We start from the raw sequence: 21,628 nt of genomic DNA, 5'->3' as shown, positions 1-21,628 counted from the left end.
TTGTTAATTTCGGGATCGTTTTTACGTAAAAACACCTATTTTCATGTAAATGATATATAGTACATGGAAACTTTTTTCTGGTATCACTGTCAATATTGCACTGTCAGTGTCAAGGTTACGTTTAAAATTCTTGTTCCGTTAACCGTCAGGAAAGAAAAGTGTGTGGAAAAGTGTGAAATAAATAGCTTTATCTTAACATATTATCATGGTAAGTTTCGTTTCTATGTACATTAGTAGCTGCACATATGTATTTGAAGAATTTAACTTGTGCTTGTTTCATTTTAGGAGTCTTCAGGAACAAGAGCCCCACGCAAACGTGTGGCTAATTTCACGGCGGACGAAAAAGCTTTGTTAGCACAATTAGTTAAAAAGAGACCAATCGTGGAATCTTAAATAACAGATGGCAAGTCAGTCGCCAAGAAACAAGCAGCATGGGATAGTATAACACAGGAGTTCAATCAGGAATCAATCACCAACTTCCAGACTACGGGCTGCTTTGTGAAAGTTTAAGAAAACCCACGAGAGACCTCGAGCACAGCAGCCGCGCTTGCGACCACTAGACCAACAAGGCAGTCAAATAAACTTTGTACTACATAATTGTTCAACAATTAAAAAAGTATTCGTCTTATTTTATGGATTTTTATTTATTAAAAAGTATATTATGAGAAAAACCTATCAACTATAGATTGTCGCACCAAAATCCATTGCTGTTGGCTGTGTTTTCACGCCTGTCACTCATCAGGACAACATCATCATTCTCAATATGAAGAGATTTCCAGTTCATTGGAACCAAGCATCTTTCCACAGTATTCCACATTATATTTTATTTGGCTTCTGTTGTAGTTTTCTTGTGCAGTTGAATTTGGTGATGAAAACGGTGTCAGTAGCACATTGCTAACTGCATACCCGCTGTCCCCTAAAATTATCCCTTTTAACACACCAGTATTCAGTCTTTGTTTACTTGCACTGCTGTTATAAATAAAACTATCATGGGTACTGCCAGGCCACCGGGCTACTAGATCATAAAATTCCAAGTTTGTCCCAGTGACTGCTTGAACATTGATAGAAAAATACCCTTTTATATTCGTATAGACTTTTAATGTTACTCCTCCTGGGCTTCTTTGGCCCCACTACTCTAAACCTTCTGGTATAGTCTACAAAATCAATAAAGTCAAGCAAATCACTCATCTTTACTTTATTGTTAAAACACTTCTATTCCTGAGACGTTTTAAAATATTTTATTTACTTTTATAACCTTAAACATAAATGTCAAAATCAATCATTAGAAAGTTAAGTAAAGGTTTTGCTTTACTTAACTTTAATTGTCATTAAGGGATGCTAACGGATCATTAATTGTCTCTGAGAGTGAGCTTTTTTAAATCTATACTAAGGAGCCACTTAAGTAACCATTAACTGACTCTGAGTGTGGCAGTTGGAATGTTATGATCTAGTAGCCCGGTGGCCTGGCAGTACCCAAGATAGTTTTATTTATAACAGCAGTGCAAGTAAACAAAGACTGAATACTGGTGTGTTAAAAGGGATAAGTTTAGGGGACAGCGGGTATGCAGTTAGCAATGTGCTACTGACACCGTTTTTATCACCAAATTCAACTGCACAAGAAAACTACAACAGAAGCTAAATAAAATATAATGTGGAATACTGTGGAAAGATGCTTTGGCATTTGGAAAAGAAGGTTTCTTTGTCTCCAACTTAGCATGGGCATAGATGGATACAGTTGTGGCTGTTATATGTGCTTATGCGACACTGCATAATATTTCTTTACAGGTTGATGATTTGGTTCCAATGAACTGGGAATCTCTTCATATTGAGAATGATGATGTTGTCCTGATGAGTGAAAGGCGTGAAAGCACAACCAAAAGCAATGGGTTTTTGGTGCGATAATCTATAGTTGATAGTTTTTTCTCATAATACAATTTTTAATAAATAAAAATCCATAAAATAAGACGAATACTTTTTTAATTGTTGAACAATTATGTAGTACAAAGTTTATTTGACTGCCTTGTTGGTCTAGTGGTCGCAAGCGCGGCTGCTGTGCTCGAGGTCTCTCGAGGGTTTTCTTAAACTTTCACAAAGCAGCCCGTAGTCTGGAAGTTGGTGATTGATTCCTGATTGAACTCCTGTGTTATACTATCCCATGCTGCTTGTTTCTTGGCGACTGACTTGCCATCTGTTATTTTAGATTCCACGATTGGTCTCTTTTTATCTAATTGTGCTAACAAAGCTTTTTCGTCCGCCGTGAGCCACACGTTTGCGTGGGGCTCTTGTTCCTGAAGACTCCTAAAATGAAACAAGCACAAGTTAAATTCTTCAAATACATATGTGCAGCTACTAATGTACATAGAAATGAAACTTACCATGGTAATATGTTAAGATAAAGCTATTTATTTCAGAGGTTATCACACTTTTCTTTCCTGACGGTTAACGGAACAAGAATTTTAAACGTAACCTTGACACTGACAGTACAATATTGACAGTGATACCAGAAAAAAGTTTCCATGGTACTTCATATCATTTACATGAAAATAGGTGTTTTTACGTAAAAACGATCCCGAAATTAACAAATTCTTATTTCTATTGTTAATAAACAAGGTTTTAATGTATTTAAATAACAGTTTTTGCTACTTAATAATTTCACATTTTAAGGTGCGGCTACACCTTTCGTTTATCGATAAGCATTATCAAAGACAATTTGACGATACTCTGCCCTACGGATACTTAAAGCTGTCATTAACTAATGAACCCTTAAATTTCGTCTCTGGGATGTATCGTTCATTAACATATTTAATGATAATTAGTTAAGGACTCATTAGGACTAATTTAACTATCCATTCTGAGTGTGGCAGTTAAACATAAATGTCAAAATCAATCATTAGAAAGTTAAGTAAAGGTTTTGCTTTACTTAACTTTAATTGTCATTAAGGGATGCTAACGGATCATTAATTGTCTCTGAGAGTGAGCTTTTTTAAATCTATACTAAGGAGCCACTTAAGTAACCATTAACTGACTCTGAGTGTGGCAGTAAGACTTTGTAAAGTGACTATCTATGGAAAACATTTGAACCCGTTTTCCTCGGGATCCCTGGGAGCGATTTCAAAAATATTTGGGTTTCGTATTAACAGTGAAGTAAATAACCTATTTTGACCACTCCCACTACTGGGCAAATGCCTAAGACTTTGTTAAGTTACTATCTATGGAAAACATTTGAACCGGTTTTCCTCGGGATCCCTGGGAGCGATTTCAAAAATATTTGGGTTTCGTTTTAAGAGTGAAGTAAATAACCTATTTTGACCACTCCCACTACTGGGCAAATGCCTAAGACTTTGTTAAGTGACTATCTATGGAAAACATTTGAACCGGTTTTCCTCGGGATCCCTGGGAGCGATTTCAAAAATATTTGGGTTTCGTTTTAAGAGTGAAGTAAATAACCTATTTTGACCACTCCCACTACTGGGCAAATGCCTAAGACTTTGTTAAGTGACTATCTATGGAAAACATTTGAACCCGTTTTCCTCGGGATACCTGGGAGCGATTTCAAAAATATTTAGGTTTCGTATTAAGAGTGCAGTAAATAACCCATTTGGACTACTCCCACTACTAGGCAAATGCCAAAGACTTTGTAAAGTGACTATCTATGGAAAACATTTGAACCCGTTTTCCACGTGACCGCAGGGTGCGATTCTAATAATATTTTAATTTCCTGTAAAAAATGAAGTTCACAACTTATTTCAAGCACTTCCACAAATGGCTCAGGTTTTGTAAAATGACTGCTCATGTGGAATATTAGAACCGGTTTTCCTCGGGTCTCCAGGGAGCGATTTCAAAAATATTTGGATTTCGTGTTCAGAGTCCACTAAGGAACCCCCCTGGAACTACTCCCACTGCTGGGCAAATTTTGAGCCCAGAACCTGGCAATATCCTTTCGGCGCCGCGGTTTTGTTCTAGCTTGGCATTTAAACCTTTTCGAAAGTAATAAGGTAGTTTTCCAAATCGAACAAAATATAGGATAAAAACTTGACACTCAAATGTATGTCTGATAGCACTATGAAACAGTGAAGGTTTAGAGCTGACCTGATGACGAAGACGAGAGGAAATCGAGAGAACTTCGCAACGATATGTATTATATTATACGTATTGACAACACAACTTTTCACTAATGCCTTTCACTTAAAATGTAATAGTAACATCTGATTACAAAAAAACTGACTTCTAAAGTAGATACTAATGAGCAACAAAAAACTGTTTATTTTTTTATTAAATCTTTTTAAGTCAGGCAACAATGGCCCATAGATAAATACTTTAAAACCTTACATATGTACATTACTAGCTTCCGCTCGCGGCTTCAACCGCGTGGTGTGTTAATAAAAAGTAGTCTAAGTGTTAATCCAGGGTATCACCTATCTACGTACCAAAAACCAAATCTGTCCAGCCGTTTTTGCGTGAAAGAATAACAGACATACATACATACATTCTCACAAACTTGCACGTTTATAATATTAGTAGGATATAATACAATTACAAAACTTGTTACTAAATAAAACTTAAATCTATGTTAGAAGCACTTCACTTATTATGCACAACGTCTATGCGTCCATGTGGAACTTGTCCACGGAAGCGACGGACAACCACGTCCTGTGGCCAGAAGTTCTCGTCCAACACGAGGTGCAGGAGACACGTCGGCAATCGCACCACGAACGCCCTGAAGTTCGCGTTATGGCGCGACTCCAGCACTCTCGGGGCGTACTCCGTCTTTGTGGTGTAGAGTAGGCGGGAGATGTACAACGTTTCAGGTGCAGCGGGCAAAATTCGGTGGTGAAATAAAGCTATAATATAGCTATAATAGCTTCATCCTCTAGACACCGACTTCTAGACATGCACATAAAACAGTTTTTTGTTGCTTATTAGTGACGCAGAAATCTCTTTTTTTCTATTATGAGATTTTTATAGGTAGCATTTCAACCAGCTACACGTAATAATACGAGTTTAAAACTGTGGTATTATGTAGCACTGTCAGTATCAAGGATTAAAACACGGTTTCAGATGATAAAGATAAAGTATTGTTTATTTGTTCAAAACATGAGTATGCAGTACAAACAGGTTTGCAAAGCAGGGTGTTACATAAAAATCAAAGTTCTTGCATGTTTTGCCCACAAGGGCGTACAAAAGTTAAATAAAAGATAATGCTTACTTTTCTAACAAAAAAATGAGATTTAGAAAATAATTAAAAAAATGAGAAAAGTAAATTAAACTAAGTGTACATATAAACTAGATTGGTATTACTTATTTAAGAATCCGTTAAGATTATAAAAACAGTTTTCTATTAAATATTTTTTATGAACTCACATTTCTTTTGAAGTCACAATTAAATAAAATTATTAACAAAAAGTTCTAGACAAAGTTTATTTCTAACATGACATTTAATTATTTCAAGCTATGATTTATTAGTCGAAGATTTCTCCTCTAACAAAAACGTAAAAAAATTATAAATGTTTATTCTCTCATCACTAATTACATATTTATAAAAAGTAGTCAGAGTACAAAAATTTGTGTGAGACTGGTGCCCGAAATAGGCATGCAATACCTGTGTTTCGGGATAAATAATAACATTTTTGTGTATTTATAAAGTCCAAAAGGACTTTTTCAAAAATTTCGTGCACGGTAACACACGATTCTGGGTCTATGACTTAATGCTACCTTAATGCTAACTTACATTAGTTAGCATGGGGGTTACATGTCCATGCGAATTGCTCCGGAGAGTCAAACCTTTATATAGTATCGCTGTGAACGAAACCATAGCGCGATTCAGATTTCGCAGGTATCAGCAAAGCGACATCTATTGGTCTTGATGTTACTCATTAGTTCTCCTGCAAATTGTATGTTATATTGTGACTTCTTTGTACTAAATGATTTATAACAAAGTTTTAATTAAAGCTTAACAATTTCAACTAGAAATGAAAACACAGCTCGGTGTAATTTCGTGACAGTTTCGTTTCCACACAAGTTTCCTGCATTCATTTAATTTTAACCTTCTTATGTTAAGAGACTTTGTTCCACGTATTTTTTTTGAAACACTGAAAAGAAAAATTGAAAACTGCTTTAAAGTCGAAGTCTAGAGGTGACCGAAATGTTTATTTAATCTTCAGGAGATATAAAATTGTATGATGCTCTGCCATGTTTTCTCTTCATTTTTCAATACTGAGTGTACTGGTTTCTTTTTCAGCATTTCTTAAAATTATGATATATTCAAAATAAAACATTTACAATGTTAGCTAACAAATTATACGGTAACTAATTTAAAAGCTGTCTCACTATTACAGTGTTGCAGGCAGAATGAATATACACTATGAGCATATTCAACTTTTATTATACATAGATTGTTTAATTAATAATTTATTATTTCTACATTAAATCATGGTTAAAAACTACCCCTTCGCTCGATAGATGGCGGTCCTCGATTTAAAAGCAAGCTATGGTTTCGTTCACAGGTCTGCTGTCGCACATATTTCTATTTTAACCATGTGTTAGTCAAAATGACGTATTTTTGCTTTTTTCGGTACTTAGTCAGGGAACTAATAAAGCTGTAAACTAATCTGCGAGATTTACGTGTAGTGTTATATTCGATACGAGTCTAGAAATTACATACTATGCTAAATTACAGAACTACCTATGTTATTTTTTTAAGCAAACGAGTACTTACTGAGTATTTCACACATTTTAGGAGAGGTTAATATATTAGTCTTATTAAATAGTTTACTGTAGAAAAATAAAATTATTATTTTGTGATAAATACTTTAGGTGACATCGGGTGAGTAAAAAATTATATGGCCAACCAACCATAGTGGCATAATCAATTATTACATCAAAGTGCACTGCTAGATGCAGTATAGCACAACAGTCAACTATGCACTTAATTCCAAAGAATGGGTATGGACAAGAAAATTTAAACAATAACCAAAAGCTTAACCATTTTTTTGCCCCCTAAAATCTCCACATCCGCACACACACATGCACAGTTTCTTTGGCATTTTAGTGAACTTATGTAATTGTCGACAGGCAAATTTTTATCATTCATCATTTTTATACCAGCTAAGTACTAACCAGCACAATAGAGCAGCTGAGGGTTTCTTATTATCCTTGGAACTGGTCAGTCTAGTGGGGAATAATCCAGTTCTTTTGTAAGGCTGCTATAATTACAATTATCATTTCGATATCAATGGTCTTTTTTATATAAAAAAGAGCATGGTCCAGCGTCTGCCAGCTGCAATGAATACTATTTATTCATATCATTTTTTTACATTCCACAATGTATAGAATAGGTATTTAAAAATGGTTTACAGCTAAGTACCTAGAAGGATTGTGGAACTAGGAGGGTACAGCAAAATAAAATTAATCTTCCATCTATAATAATAATTATTAAATCCATCGAAAAAATATACAAAAATCCGACAATTGAGCCTACAATTAAACATCTACATTTGTTTATTTGTTATATTTGTCGGAGGCGTACATCAGGATGGCACTATCGTCCGACATCAGCTAGAGTAATCGAGCAAAGAGATAACTCAAACAAACTCAAAACTCAAACGTTTATTCAAATTAATCAGAACAAAGACAGCGTCCAAAACGCCCGCCCTTCGCCACTTCCTATGTGTTTTGGCTGGGTAGAAGAAGTGGCGGAACAAACTCCCCAGCAACACAATATGTCTGTCTGTTAGAAGAACCAATTTAATTTCACAGAACACTTTACACTTTACAATAAAGCGCGCCAAAATGTTGTTTCGCCGGAAAAGCCACCAGAGGGCGCGCTAGCGTCTCGTTTAGTGTCCGTACTAATGACAGTCTCCGACATATTCATATTCGTATTCATATCATTTATTGCGTTTCACAAGTTTCACATGGTGTTACAATAAGCTTACAGCTACGTACATTTGTGGGCCCTGTTAGGGCACAGCAACATTTGGCATTTAATGTCAGTACATTAAAAAGTACTTAAAACTAATTCTAAATTATTATGGCGGTAGTTTTAAACATTAGGTATAATAGGAAAATTCATTGTATAGGAATAAACACGAGATTAGACTATATGCTTTGTAACAAAATAACAGATATTTGCTGAAAATACAAAAGATCAAATCATCTTTTATATATGCTGTGTTTATTTATTTATTATTTTTTGTACAAGCTTCTTCTGGACTGATCCCTGGTAGAAAGATCGTCATCGTTTTGAAAAGATTTTAGGAAAGACGGGTATTGGATTGCCCAGGTAACTGGGTTGAAGAGGTCAGATAGGAAGTCGCCCCATGTAAAACACTGGTACTTAGCCGCATCCGGTTAGACTAGAGGCCGACCCCACATAGTTGGGAAAAGGCTCGGGAGATGATGAACCTTTTAAAACATAAATAAATTACATAAAACTAAGATTTTGCACCAAACAAAAAAAGGTTTTTTATCTTTATTAGATAATAAGTTTTGATATTGGGATTGAAGTTTAGATAGGTTAATTGATGCGAACTGCCTTTGTTTAATTCCGAAAGATCTAATTATTCAAATGATATTTGAAATACTATATTACATACACATATATTTGCATTTAAATTATAAAATTTATGTAGTATAAAAGATATCATCACAATCCTTTAATTATAAGTATTGGTATTAAAACGTAGCATTTCACCGGAAGTGCCATAAAAATCTTTAAAACCAATCGTTTCAGCGCCAATGTTATTACACAAAGTGGCAGTAAAAATATGTGGCAACTATCTCTTGATGCTATCAACCGAGAAACATAAACCTGAACTTCCGCATGCCAGCAGCGAGAGCGGGATGCAATGACGTTTGCTAGAGCGAGGGGTCAGATCAGGGGGGGTTGCGACAGTCACAAGGATCTAGCTGCTGGGACTGGAGGCGGCCCTGCATAAGTCCGAGGTCATAATGTGCTTTCAAGGGCCTCGGAATGCGCCACGTTCAGGTTCCCAATTTACGGTAGGAGGGGTTCCCATGGGCGAGCGGGCGATAAAGTGCTTGGGACTCGTCCTCGACAGCCGGTAGAACTTCATCGAGCACTTCCAACGTTTGAAAACTCCAAACTGGAGGCAGATTCTGCCTTTAAAAAGCTCATGCCCAACCTGGGGAGTCCAAATGCCTCCTGCCGGAAATTATACAAGGGAGTCATGTAGTCCATGGCCCTTTATGGGGCCACGGTATGGGCATGTTCGGTAAGGCCGTGGGCCGTACACTATCTGAAGGTGGGCACCAACGGGTGATAAGGCTTACCCGGGGGTACTGCACGATTTCCCGCGAAGCAGCTGACCTACTAGCCGGACTGCCAATGTGGTATCTGAAGGCGAGTCTCTTGTTGCGCCTGTATGACTGGCCCAAGGAGGCATGCTGCCACACCACTGTGCGGACAGTCCTGAGGTCACGGTGGCCACATAGTCCAGGTGTGCCCTGCGTGGGAAGGGCACCGCCGTGTCATCGTCGAGGCAATAGGCGGCGGCGACCTCTTGCGTCCGGCCCTGGGTCAAGCCATGGTCAGGCACGAGATGGAATTTGAAACCGGCGCCTCCTTCTGCGAAGCAATCATGCTCGAGAAGGAACTTACCAGGGGCGCCGTGTGTCGCGAGACGACTCCTCAGGCGTGGGTGGGTCTGTGGGCGGTGAGTTAAAGGGGCTCATCGTCTCTCCGTCTTTATAGAAAAAAGACGTGTCAGCGGCGCGCGTTGTTCCACGTTCAAAGAGATGTCAGCAAACCCCAGCGGGGACCAAAAGGGCCAAGGCCTGCCTGGGCTTGTTCGAAAGAGTCAGCGCGGCCCTGGTACATAAAAGGTTTACGAAGAAACATGATGGGTTTTAGTCAGTAAGACTCTCTGCTGCTATCCCACAGCCCTGGGAGGAGTCACTTGATGATTTCTTATCGAAAAAAGGGATCGCAAGGGAAAATTACAATCCCCCTTGGAAACTTACCTACCTGGAATTTCATGAGGATAACCTATAAATAATAATTTAAAAAGACAACTATTCACTGTTGTCATTTTATTTTATTGAAAAGGAACTCCAACAAAGGATACACATTACATGCATAATTATAAAAAGTTATTTAAAGATTTGTGTTCCTTTAGTATAGGGAAAACACATCATGCATATACATAATCTTCAAAGTTAAAATCAAAGAAAGTTAAACAATATTAAATTAAACAACACGTGAACTTACAAATTGAATTAAACATTTGAAATTGGAACACGGGTCAAATAGTAAACAATTAAAGATTTTGTTTATTAATCATTTTATAATTTATTTCGAAATCAAATGTGTCAATGAAAATATGAGGCTACTGTAGTTTGATGCTATCAACCGAGATACGTAAACCTGAACTTCCGCATGCCAGCTGCGAGAGCGGGATGCAATGACGTTTGCTAGAGCGAGGGGTCTCATGGGAAAATTCATTGGAAACTCACCTGGAATGTCATGAGCATAACCTATTAATCATAATTTTAAAACACATTTATGCATGTTGTAATGATTATAAACAATTAGAACACATAAAAAAAATACTATTTGATGATTTCATTAAGATTGCAATATTTATGAGGGGATGAAGTTCAGAAATAATTTATGAGTTTCCTTATAGGTTATTATTCTAATATAGGCTATATTTTATTCGGTTACTGCCAGTATTTTTCACGGAATATGAGTGAAACCGTGGGAAGACAGCTTGTTCAGAATAAATATACTTTATATATGCAAAAATGCTAAGTAACAGCGATATATTGCACCGCAATAAATTATTACAAATAGATGACCTGACACCATGACCTAGTTTCAATTATTATTTTTAACTCAATCGTAGCAAGTTATATAAGGTTTAAAGAATATTTATTATAATGCAGTAGGTACTGAAATAGCATCTCTGAGGCGATGATATTAGAATGAGTCTGTCTGAGTACGTGTATAAAAACAGACCCATCTTTGTTTTTTGATATTCATTTTAAAAACATATACTTACATTTTAATAGTGTATTTACTCAAATAAAACATTAAAATGCTTGTAATTAGGTAATTTATTTCTTAGTATCTACATACATATTATTCGTCTTTCTTATAGCTATATTCTTCAGCGTTCTTCACGGATGGTCCTTCATTCCCTGCTGTATCTTCCTTTGCATCAACTTTTTCTTCTCCAGCATTCTCCAAGGATGGTTCTTCATTCCCTGTTGTCTCTTCTTTCACGTCATCCTTTTCTTCTCCAGCGTTCTCCACGGATGGATCTGCTGTTTCTTCTTCTTTCAGCGCACGGATGGTCCGTCATTCTCTGATGTTCCTTCGATTTTCCTCTCCAGCGTTCGCCACGGATGGTCCTTCATTCCCTGCTGTATCTACCTCCGCATCGTCTTTTTCCTCTCCAGCGTTCGCCACGGGTAGTCCTTCATTCCCTGCTGTGTCTACCTTCTCATCATCTTTTTCCTCTCCAGCGTTCGCCACGGATCGTCCTTCATTCCCTGCTGTCTTTTCCTCCGCATCATTTTTTTCTTCTCCAGCGTTCTCCACGGATGGTCCGTCATTCTCTGCTGTAGCCTCCTTCGCATCAACTTTTTCCTCTCCAGCGTTCGCCACGGATGGTCCTTCATTCCCTGTTGTCTCGTCTTTTGCAGCATATTTCCCTTTATTATGATCATCTTCAAGATTTGAATTGCTATTGGCTCCTTGTTCAGTGTCAGCTGCATCTGACGCGTTGTTACTGTTATTATTTCCCGTAACTTTATTCATTTTAGTGGCATTATTTTTCTCGCTTTCATCTTCTTCATCGGAAGATAATATGGTGATGGTGTCTATTATTGTGACTGGACGATCACATAATCTGAAGTGTTGTGCTGTGATCTCGTACAGCCAATCTGCCGGGCACTTCCTCTTCACGCCTGTTTGCTTGCTCGTTGAAGGTTGATCGTAATCTATATAATCGGAGGGAGTTTCTTCCTTATTGTAGTTGTGATCGTGCGACATTTTTACTTAATATTTGGTTAAAACAACGCAGATTTTTTTTCACTAAGTACTTGCACAGCGGAAGTGCTGTTTACTACTACCAACCAATTGGCAACCTGTAGGTATTGAACGGCGTATATAGTGTAACCCAACAATTTTACGGAGTCATCGCATCCGTCAAACGCAGGTAGCTCAAAGTGTCATCTTTAAAATCAAGTTAACCTAGAATACACAAAACATGAAAGACGAATAGGGAAAGTGAAAGAGATGACACATTTGTAATGTTACCATAGATAAGAAGTTAAAATTACTTATATCAAGTTACTCGAGCCTTTGAGCTTGTGTGTTTTTTTCTTAAGAATACTTTTAATTTTATTAAGAAATCTTATAGATTGAAGCTGTGACATTTGTTTATTATTATTTTGCAGGTCATTTCGGTTTTTCACTTTCTGCGTAAAGTTTACATAATGATCGTCATGCAAACCTTAATAATTGAGAACTCAATAAAAATATGACTACATCTCGTGCCGTTGTGTGTCACACGTTTTGCCATTTAAGTTTTATTTGTAAATAATACAATAAGCGGATTATTTCAGACTTCATTTCGGGAGTGATTATTAGATTTTAAGCCAATTTGTTTAAAATATTGATATCACTGGTATTCCGCCTAAATAAAAAAATATAAAGAAAGTATGATAAATGTGTGGCTACGGAGGAAGGAAAGATAGCGGAGATGCCATAGGTCTTCATTGTTTGGTAATTTAATGTTAAAATGATGGCCGGGTCCCGTAAATGGCATTTAAGGGTGGAGATGTAGGATCTATCATTCCTCGTCTGCCGAATACCTGCATTTTGGCGTGCAACTTTCTTAGGACATTTTTCGTTATGAAATCTCCGCTTGTTATTTTGTTCTCCACGTGTGTGGTCAGTTGTTTCGTTGTCCATAATTTCATGTATTTTAGTTAGTACCACTATATTTTGGTAGCATCTCTGTAAATCAAAGTCTTGGAGGACATTTATAATTTTTTGTACTGGCATGTCACAGAACCAAAGAGTGCTCTAGTTTTTTTTTCTTATTGACCATTTTGACCTGAATACTCGATTTACTTTCCCTTTCACTCGCCTATAATTGCTCTTTCTAACACAAAAGATATGAGCGTGTAGAATGGACAGCGGTATATGTTCTGGTGGATTGAATATAGAATTGGTCACAAGAAGGGCTGGCTACTATTAGCTTCAAGGAATGCATCGGCGAAATAAAACTCAATAATATTTTCGATAGGTTCAGCAGGGACGACTGTACAGTACAAGTACTAGACTAGTTTTAGTTAGACTAGGTTGGTGGTAGGTTTTAGGATTTTTACTATCATTACCATTTGCTATCAAAATATTGATATGGCCGATGATAAGAAATGTGCTGCGGCTCCCGTTCACTATATATCATGGTGATATGACCCTAACGAGAGACTTTTGGAGGAACTTATTGCTTTTACAATTTGCTTGTATTGGATGAAAGTATTTCAGATATAGATGAAATCATCAACTAAGTGAAAGTTACCTTTTATTAATTATGTATTTAAGTATGATTGAAAGTCGTATATAATTGTTTGTGATGAACAATAACATAGTTATCTTACGGGTTTATTTTACCTCTCCCATAGCGGGCCTGCTAGAATTCAGCAGTGTCTACACCTTATTGTTTTATTTTCCTTCTTGTCTTATGAGCTGGACAATTTATAAAGAATTTAATGACCTAAGAATACCTTGTTTAGTATATGACTGATAGCAAAACTTGTGTAATATGAAAAAGAAAATAAGTAATGTAAATGTATGTAAAAGCTAAAGTATTTAGCATTGATTACCTGGCTGTGTATCTCCTATTTATGTCCATTATCTACATCATCATGTGTATCACATTAACTGTAGGTGAGTGTCAGTAATGCTTGTTATAAAACATTGATACCAGTAATAATTTCCACTTGAGTGGAATAAAAAAGAGAGCTGAGAAAGGCTCTTAAATGCCGTGTGCAATACTTACTTTATATGTACACTCTTACAACAAGATCTGTTGAGGTAGTCTTATTTGGAGATAAATGAAAATAGAGACAAAGAAGTAGTTTTTATTGTCACGATATCTGAATAACGTGAAACAAATAGATAGATATGCATGTGACAATATAGCAAGCACATTTAAAAACAATAGCGATAGAGCTGTATAAATAGAGACATATCTGGGTTAAAATTAAGTATAAAAATACAAATCCACAGCCTAAACCAGTCCACATGATAACAAATAATATAAAGATATAACTAACAGTAGGTAACTTTGGTTCTAATTTTACCTAAGTATTTTCAACAAACTCAAACAGAATAACATTTATAAAATTCGGGGATATAATTACTTTAGACTACTTTTGTATAATCGATAAGAAACCTACGGAATTATCAAACAATGAACAATTTACCCAATAAAGTAAAGAATACTTAGCAAAGATTACAAATTTCTTCCAAAGGTTTTAACAATGATTGACGGTAGAGATTATATAGAACAGACAATTGTACCTAGTCTACAAAAACACAACAAGTTGAGGACGTACCACAGAACACCAGGAACACAGAACATTTAAGCAGTGTGACGGCATTTGATGTGACAGATGCCGTGGTTCACATGACGCGGTGGGACGGGCTTCACGACCGCACGTGCTGCCTTGTCCACCTTTTGTTTTGGCTTCTTTTTCGGCTTTTGTTTCGGCTTGCCTTTGTTCTCCAACACAAGAGCTTTCAGTGCCTTGGCAAGCTCACTCTCGACACGAATACGCTTGGTGCCGTTACGTTTATGCTTATGAGAATTGCGCTTCTTTTTCCCCTTTTTCTTCACGACGTCGACCTCCATGCCTGTAATGACAAATATTTTTTTTAAGTATTTTATAATGTTCTGTATCATATTTTATCTCAAAGGGGACGTTTTATTACCCAACGATCTTTAAAGTTCACTCTTAATCACCCACAATACAATTTTCACAACGTTTCTGCCTATATGAGTACATGTATGTTTGTGCCCACTGACCTAGATACGAGCAGAATTGACGATGGCCGAGTAGGCTTAAGAGACAAGATTCACACGGCTTTTAATAGGCTAGGGGTGTTAGCGATAAAATATTGTTTGAGCTTCTAATGCCAAGATTATATCATTAACAAAAGTAATTACAGTATGACGTCATCATTATGGTTTCACTTAACATCGCATTTGTAAAGGTCCTCCGTATATTATTTTATGTAAATATAAGGAATAGATTGCTCATTCATAAAAAGGCGAGATCCTACAAAAGATAAAAGCAGTAACTTGTTGCGAGCAGCGATGAATGGGCACATCGCCAAGTTGTATAGACGCTCGTCTCATATACTATGGGGCTGTGTCCCAATCTATCTGCGGTAACGGAGCATACATTGAAATGAAGCATGATACATTTTTGAATTCACTAACCTGACATCAATTTGCTAATCTTGTAGCCGTAAATTTTGACTGGAGACAATTCAATTCGTGGTCCGAACAGCTCACCTACCATTACCAAATCTCTGTATTATCGATTCTATGCTTTGCGCATGTGCAATTTAAAGGCGCCTATGGATACACCAACTTATTTTATAGTTCGGCAAGGCAGCTTTCACACTGCCCTGTCATAAATTAACACTCGACATCTGAAAATCAAAAGAGCCACTTTACAATGCCCGTAACATTTTCCTGCCTCGTAAAATCCACTTCAACTAAAAATTACTCTATATATATAATTTAGGTTATTTAGGTTAAGGTATGAAGTAGTTTTTTGGTAAAAGCGATAACACACGCCTACACGAAATATCAGAATCTTTTCGCGTTAAATGTAAACTCGTAATAGTCCAGTGTTCCTAATAAATCAAAACTAAGTAAAGAATGGCAGTAGTAAATAATACAAGATGTCATATTTAAGGACAAAACATTGAGTGAATGAAATTTTCGAATCTCCCGCTAAACCTTCCAAGGGCTAACCTAGATACATGGACTAGATACACGAACTTAACTTGTTCTTATTTACCAAAGAATTCTTGTTTCAATATATTTTGATCAGTGGTTTAAGCAATGAAAGATTGCCGCTATAGCAACTTATATTATATGAATTTGAGATCAAGATCTACGAAAACCGCGAAAGTTTTCGTTGTAATATAAGACAACGAAAACTTTTGGACTACAGTATTAAGCATCTTAATGAATTTAAAAAATCTTCCTCGTAGTCCTCTTTATATGTATACATATCCATAATTTTAAAATCTTAAAGGTCTTATCAAAATAAATTTATATACATATAATGTATTTAATATTATTTAAATCGATTACACATTGTACGATGTGAATAAGTTCATAGTACGTATAATAAACTCTGCCAACTATTTATTACTCCGGCAAACCAAAAGAATTAAAAAAGAACAAAAGGAAAAGAAAAACACAGCACTGAAGTAAATTATGTAAATGGATTTAAGTACTTAAATAAATTATCCTCTTCATAAAGTTTGATTGAAAGCTCCACAAGGATTGATCAGAATAAAAATAATATAATATAAGAAGTTTGTAAGGCCTATTTCACTGATACATTATAATAAAAACATTAAAAAGCCTCCCGTTGGTCAATAAGTGTTTCTGCCGATATTGTTGTGGACTATCGAAATATTATCATTATCGATAAAAATCCCTTAACATGCTTTTGCCAAATAATTAATGAGTATATTAAATACCTAGGCTTCCTACAGAATACATTATGCATCTTACATTGTAATACAAAAAACTTATTAAAACAAGATGTGAAGAAATCGAATGAATAATTCATTCCTCCCTCAATGAGAGCAACACTAATATATTCGACTAACGACCCGGACGTGATTTATGGAAATGCGTCTGGAGGTCACCGTTAACGTGTAAACTCGTCAATCATCCAAGTATTTACACCACGTAAATTGTAGCAAATCTAGCAATAATTTTATTTCCACTAAACAAAGCTTTAGCATTTATAATTTTAATTTGTAATGAAACCGGAATAGAAATAACAAAGTTACAACTCGTCTAAAACCAGCTTTACGTTCGAGATACGATCTTTTGATTCTATCGAGATTTTTAGCATTGGTAACTTCTGTCGGTGCAGCGCGCGCCGGTCACTTGTCATCTCACCAAACGAGGTACTCGTAACAAGGTCGTATATTATAAAACAGAAGATGTAATTGTATTATAACTTGTGATCGTGAAGCTTGAGAGTATACACCTAGTTTGCTGGTGCATCGAGCTACAGAGCTGAGCTACTACTCTACACGGATCACGCACCTATACCTCTACAAAAACTTCTACGCACAAAGTAAAACTGATCAATAACTATCTAGAATTACGCAGTTTTTTCAACAATCGTCAAATATTTTCTTCGTTCTTTCCTGAAACATATGAGAGCAAAAACTTCAAGAGAAAATTATTAAAACCAAAAGATCGATTGAAGATTGTTGCGATTTGAAGACATCCATTTTTGGGCAAATCTGAGATCATCGAGACGGAGCAGAGTGATTGGGTCGCAGATCAAACAGAAGAATTGCGGCAATCGGCTTCTCTGTACTGCTATCTCTTCAAACAACCCTCGGAATACGAGAAAGAAGCTGCGTATTTTGATATCATTGTATTAACTTATACTTTTTGACTCGCATCCTTTTGGATCTTCAATTTTCTATTGTGTAATTGTTGATCTTTACTCTACACCCAAAATGGGCATGTTACAATTTTTGCACCGTTACGCTAAAATTAAGAGGGGTCAGCCTGAAGAATTACTTAACAATATGAGGTTTTATTTTCCTGATGTATTTGCTATGGGATCTCTGATTTTCTGGAATGGTGTAGTTGTAAGCTTGGAATTCATCGATATTTACGTATACAAGATATAATGTTCTTCATAACAATGATAAACTATATGTTCGTTTCATTCTTTACTTTAATGTTAAAAGGTGATATTACTTAAGTGAATGTTTATAATTTTAAAATAATGTGATTAATGTATTTAAAAAATCTACTTTTAAGTTTTGTGTACATCAGTGTATTCTGTCCTGTAAACGTGTATTACTTCTTAAATAAATGGTTATAAAATATTTGTTTGTTTTTATTCAATATCCATTTAATTTTAATGCCCTCAATAAACTATCTTATAATAGAATCTCAGTGTCATCTGAGTGTTAGGTGCCGTTACACATTATAACCCGACCCTCTGTCGGATTACCCTGTCTCACTAAGGAATACCTAAAAAATCCTACTTAGCCGCTACGAAATTCCTACGATTTGTCTTATCTAGGCTACACGCTACGAAGTCGTAGCTGATGTTCACCTTATCACTTTAGCTTAGTAAATATTCTTTGCAGTGAAACAATAATTGTTTCGTAACCATGTCAATTCTTAATAGAATTTCTTTAACATTATTATCTTTGGTTCCTCTCTTCCATATTAATACCCCATAAACTTTTATAATTAAACATAATGCAAAAGCTATTGTTATTGCTATGACTACAGAATGACTGCGGTGATCGGCCTGACCCACCACCTTTAATTAATTATACGAACCATCCATTAAACATGCTGCAGTAACAGCATAATATTTTTTATTCAGTAATCAACGTAGCAGGTAATCTGCGTATATTTTGCTACACAATATTCTTGGTCGTATTTTGGACGGCAAAATCAACCAAGACTATTTATTTCATCATTTTAATATAATGTTCTGAAGTTTTAAATAATTTAGGACTAAACAAAGGTAGCCGATATCCAAATATCTGCTAAATAAGGTCAATTTTATCGTAATCATAGGAGCACTACTTTTTCATAGAAATAATTATCATAATGGCAATTAAATGAAAAGTCCCTTCTATCTTCCGAAAATCACCCAATATTTTTTTGTAAAAATCTATCGATGTATGTATGTTGCATAAGGAAACATGTTTGTTTTTTAGGCTTTGTTAATGAGTCAACAACATGGCTACTCTGTTGATATATCGATCGCAAAGATGAAAACATTTTTCATCCCTTATGTATGTATACGTATGTTGATGTCAGCGGTCAATAAACCGGAATTCTCTTTGATACTCCGAATGTACTGTGAGGCTGCACTGCGCATGTACCAAAACTCATGTGCTGTACTTTTATTTGTAGAAATCTTAATTTTTATCTTAAAACACTAAACTTAAACCTGTAATTTGATCAATTATTTCTATTAATATAATATACGAATATTAAATTCAACTTAAGACAGTTTTAAGCTGTACTTAATAAAGTGGAGGTTCAAATGACATGTTCCCACATTTTTAAGAAACGACAAAATAAATATATCGAGGATCTAAATTAATTAGTTTCTCAAAATAAATTGATAACAGTTATTCAAATTATATTTTTAATACAAACTTTCAATATTAGTTTTGATAATAGCTTGTGTTTTGACTGTGTTTTGTCACCGGAAAACAATATCAACTTCTTTACAGCGACACGCAACTTCATTTAACATTCGAATCAGCTTTCAACAAATTAAATATTATAAAAAAAATTAGTAAATCATTTTGGTTGTGATCATTTTGATATTAGACTTTTTAAAAGATAAAAGGATATCGGATGACGTTGCATACAGTGCCTGTGTCCCCCACTACTCTAGTGTGCTATGTGCTGTATGTATGTGGTACCTACGTTCTAATGCGAACGCAGTTTGGGATTCAGACGGCTCTGCGAGCTCGGCCGGGACGGCCAAGCTCGCCGTGCTGTTTCATAAACACTATTCAAAATTAAATATGAAATGGGTGTATGAGTATTTTTCTTTGTAACTGTATTTTGCTGTATTTTTAAAATGTGTAAATTAAAAATAATTACAATCATTTAGTGCAAAAAAAAAAAAAAAATTGCTTTATAAATCCTCAATCCTCAAGATACAGGACTAGTTTGAGGGTTTTTTTAGTAATTCTTTTTGGCGAAAAATTATTTTAACTTTTTTCATATATAATTACATTTTTATGAAATATGCCCTGTTGGTGCTTTTAACGGTTTTATTTACGATTATGTGAATTAAATGGTTAAAATGATATTTTTAATCAATTTATCTTTTTTTCAAGTGATTTTACTTCAAAAATAAATTTTAAATCTTTTATAAATTAAATTATTTTAATCGCATAAAATATATTTTTGAACATTAGAGTCGAATTAATATTACATAATTAATTAATTGGTAATTTTTTTTTCTAATTATTTTATAAAAATGTATAAAAAATATAAAAGTACGTTGAGTTGCAACCTTTGAATATAGCATAATTATAACGGTAACCGAACCATTTTCAGCTGTCAAATCTCCGATTTGGCCAATGAGTGGCAATTTCCCGGTTGATTGTGGTTATTATACTACAAAGACAACGTTGTAGTTTAATTGTGTATATGACATTATTATAATTTTTTTAATTAATACTATTTATCTTTAATTGTTCTAAACTTCGACAAAAAATCACTTGCACTTTCTTTCGTTGTTCAATTTATATTTTAAAATAAGTTTGCTTTTTGATTCCTCAAACATAAAAAAATCGCGCTTGCTTCGCTCGCCTCTTGCTTTTTTACTATGATTATCTTTACTTTTTAAATCCTCTTTGTTAATGACATTGTTTCTCAATTTCGCCTTAACTAAAAAAAAAAAAATTCCGCTCACTTCGCTCGCGCTATCTTAAATATTTTGATTTTACCTCTCGACTTCCTTTTTCGACTATAAACATAGCAAAATAGCTCAGTATGCTGTAAATTACTTTTACTGAATTTGACTATTTTTTGAGTTTGAGGCTGTTAAATAAGAGAAAAAAATCTCAGTTTCCTGATGAACTTTGTTATGAACTGCTCTGAATACTTCATGCACTACATACTTCTCGCAACCTTTCAATATTTAGCGGGCGCTGGGGTAATGGTAGCATGCGAGCAAAAAAAATTGTACTCGCTCTACTCGCGCTTTTAAATTACGCAACTTATTTCTACATATTCAACAAAACCACAAAAAAGAAAAACTAAACATTTTTTTTAGTCTTCAAACTAAAAAAAAAAAATGCCTAAAGTCGAGGTCGGTAAAATTGTCTCCAGTCTCGGGCAACGGACTGGCACGCAATGCCATCATTGCGTGCCAGTATTTTACAGGGTACAACTGCCTACTTGACCTCCTCCTGTAACCCGGGCTACTCGTAATAATCGCCAAAGATGTGATAACAGCCGGGTAAATTCAATGTGCCTTCAGAAACTTGGAGGAATTTGTCATTAAAAGGCCGACCGCGCCAAACTCTTCTTAACTTTACGTCGCCCGTAAAGTTAAGAAGATCCTTAATTTTTAAATTATAGGTAATTTTTGTTGCTAAAGTAAAACAAATGTGTAAACTACGCCATCTACACAAAACATTTTAAACTTTCAAATTAAAATCGATTATTCGTTCGGGAATTACGATAGTACAGAAACACGTCAAACTTTGGCACTTTATCGTTTTATATATGATATTATGTGAGTTATGATTTATTATTTTTTAGGGTTCAAACAACAATTGTGTTGTTTGGCGTGACGACAGGCTTAAAAAATTTTG

The 21,628-nt window shown here is 35.3% G+C and overlaps 1 protein-coding gene and 2 long non-coding RNA genes across 3 annotated transcripts in view; 2 read left to right on the top strand and 1 right to left on the bottom strand.

Annotated features, from left to right (window-relative positions):
* The window catches only part of LOC126054100 (uncharacterized), a 219,134-nt gene that overhangs the window by 31,867 nt on the left and 165,639 nt on the right, over positions 1–21,628 (top strand). The window lies entirely within an intron of this gene.
* Positions 132–628, top strand: LOC135117589 (uncharacterized). Its single transcript, XR_010276980.1, has 2 exons — positions 132–208; positions 286–628. It is a non-coding gene; the product is annotated as an uncharacterized LOC135117589 (long non-coding RNA).
* Positions 14,098–15,626, bottom strand: LOC110373016 (uncharacterized). The gene is made up of 2 exons (XM_021330103.3): positions 15,480–15,626; positions 14,098–14,890 (listed from the first exon to the last, which is right to left on the bottom strand). Exons 1-2 carry the CDS (start codon positions 15,559–15,561, stop codon positions 14,619–14,621), a joined length of 354 nt encoding a protein of 117 aa, XP_021185778.3. The 5' UTR covers positions 15,562–15,626; the 3' UTR covers positions 14,098–14,618.

The sequence above is a fragment of the Helicoverpa armigera genome, chromosome 1 (genome assembly GCF_030705265.1).
Source record: "Helicoverpa armigera isolate CAAS_96S chromosome 1, ASM3070526v1, whole genome shotgun sequence".
NCBI classification, from domain to species: domain Eukaryota; kingdom Metazoa; phylum Arthropoda; class Insecta; order Lepidoptera; family Noctuidae; genus Helicoverpa; species Helicoverpa armigera.
The sequence above is the reverse complement of the archived record's forward strand: the minus strand, read 5'-3'. Positions and strand labels throughout refer to the sequence as shown.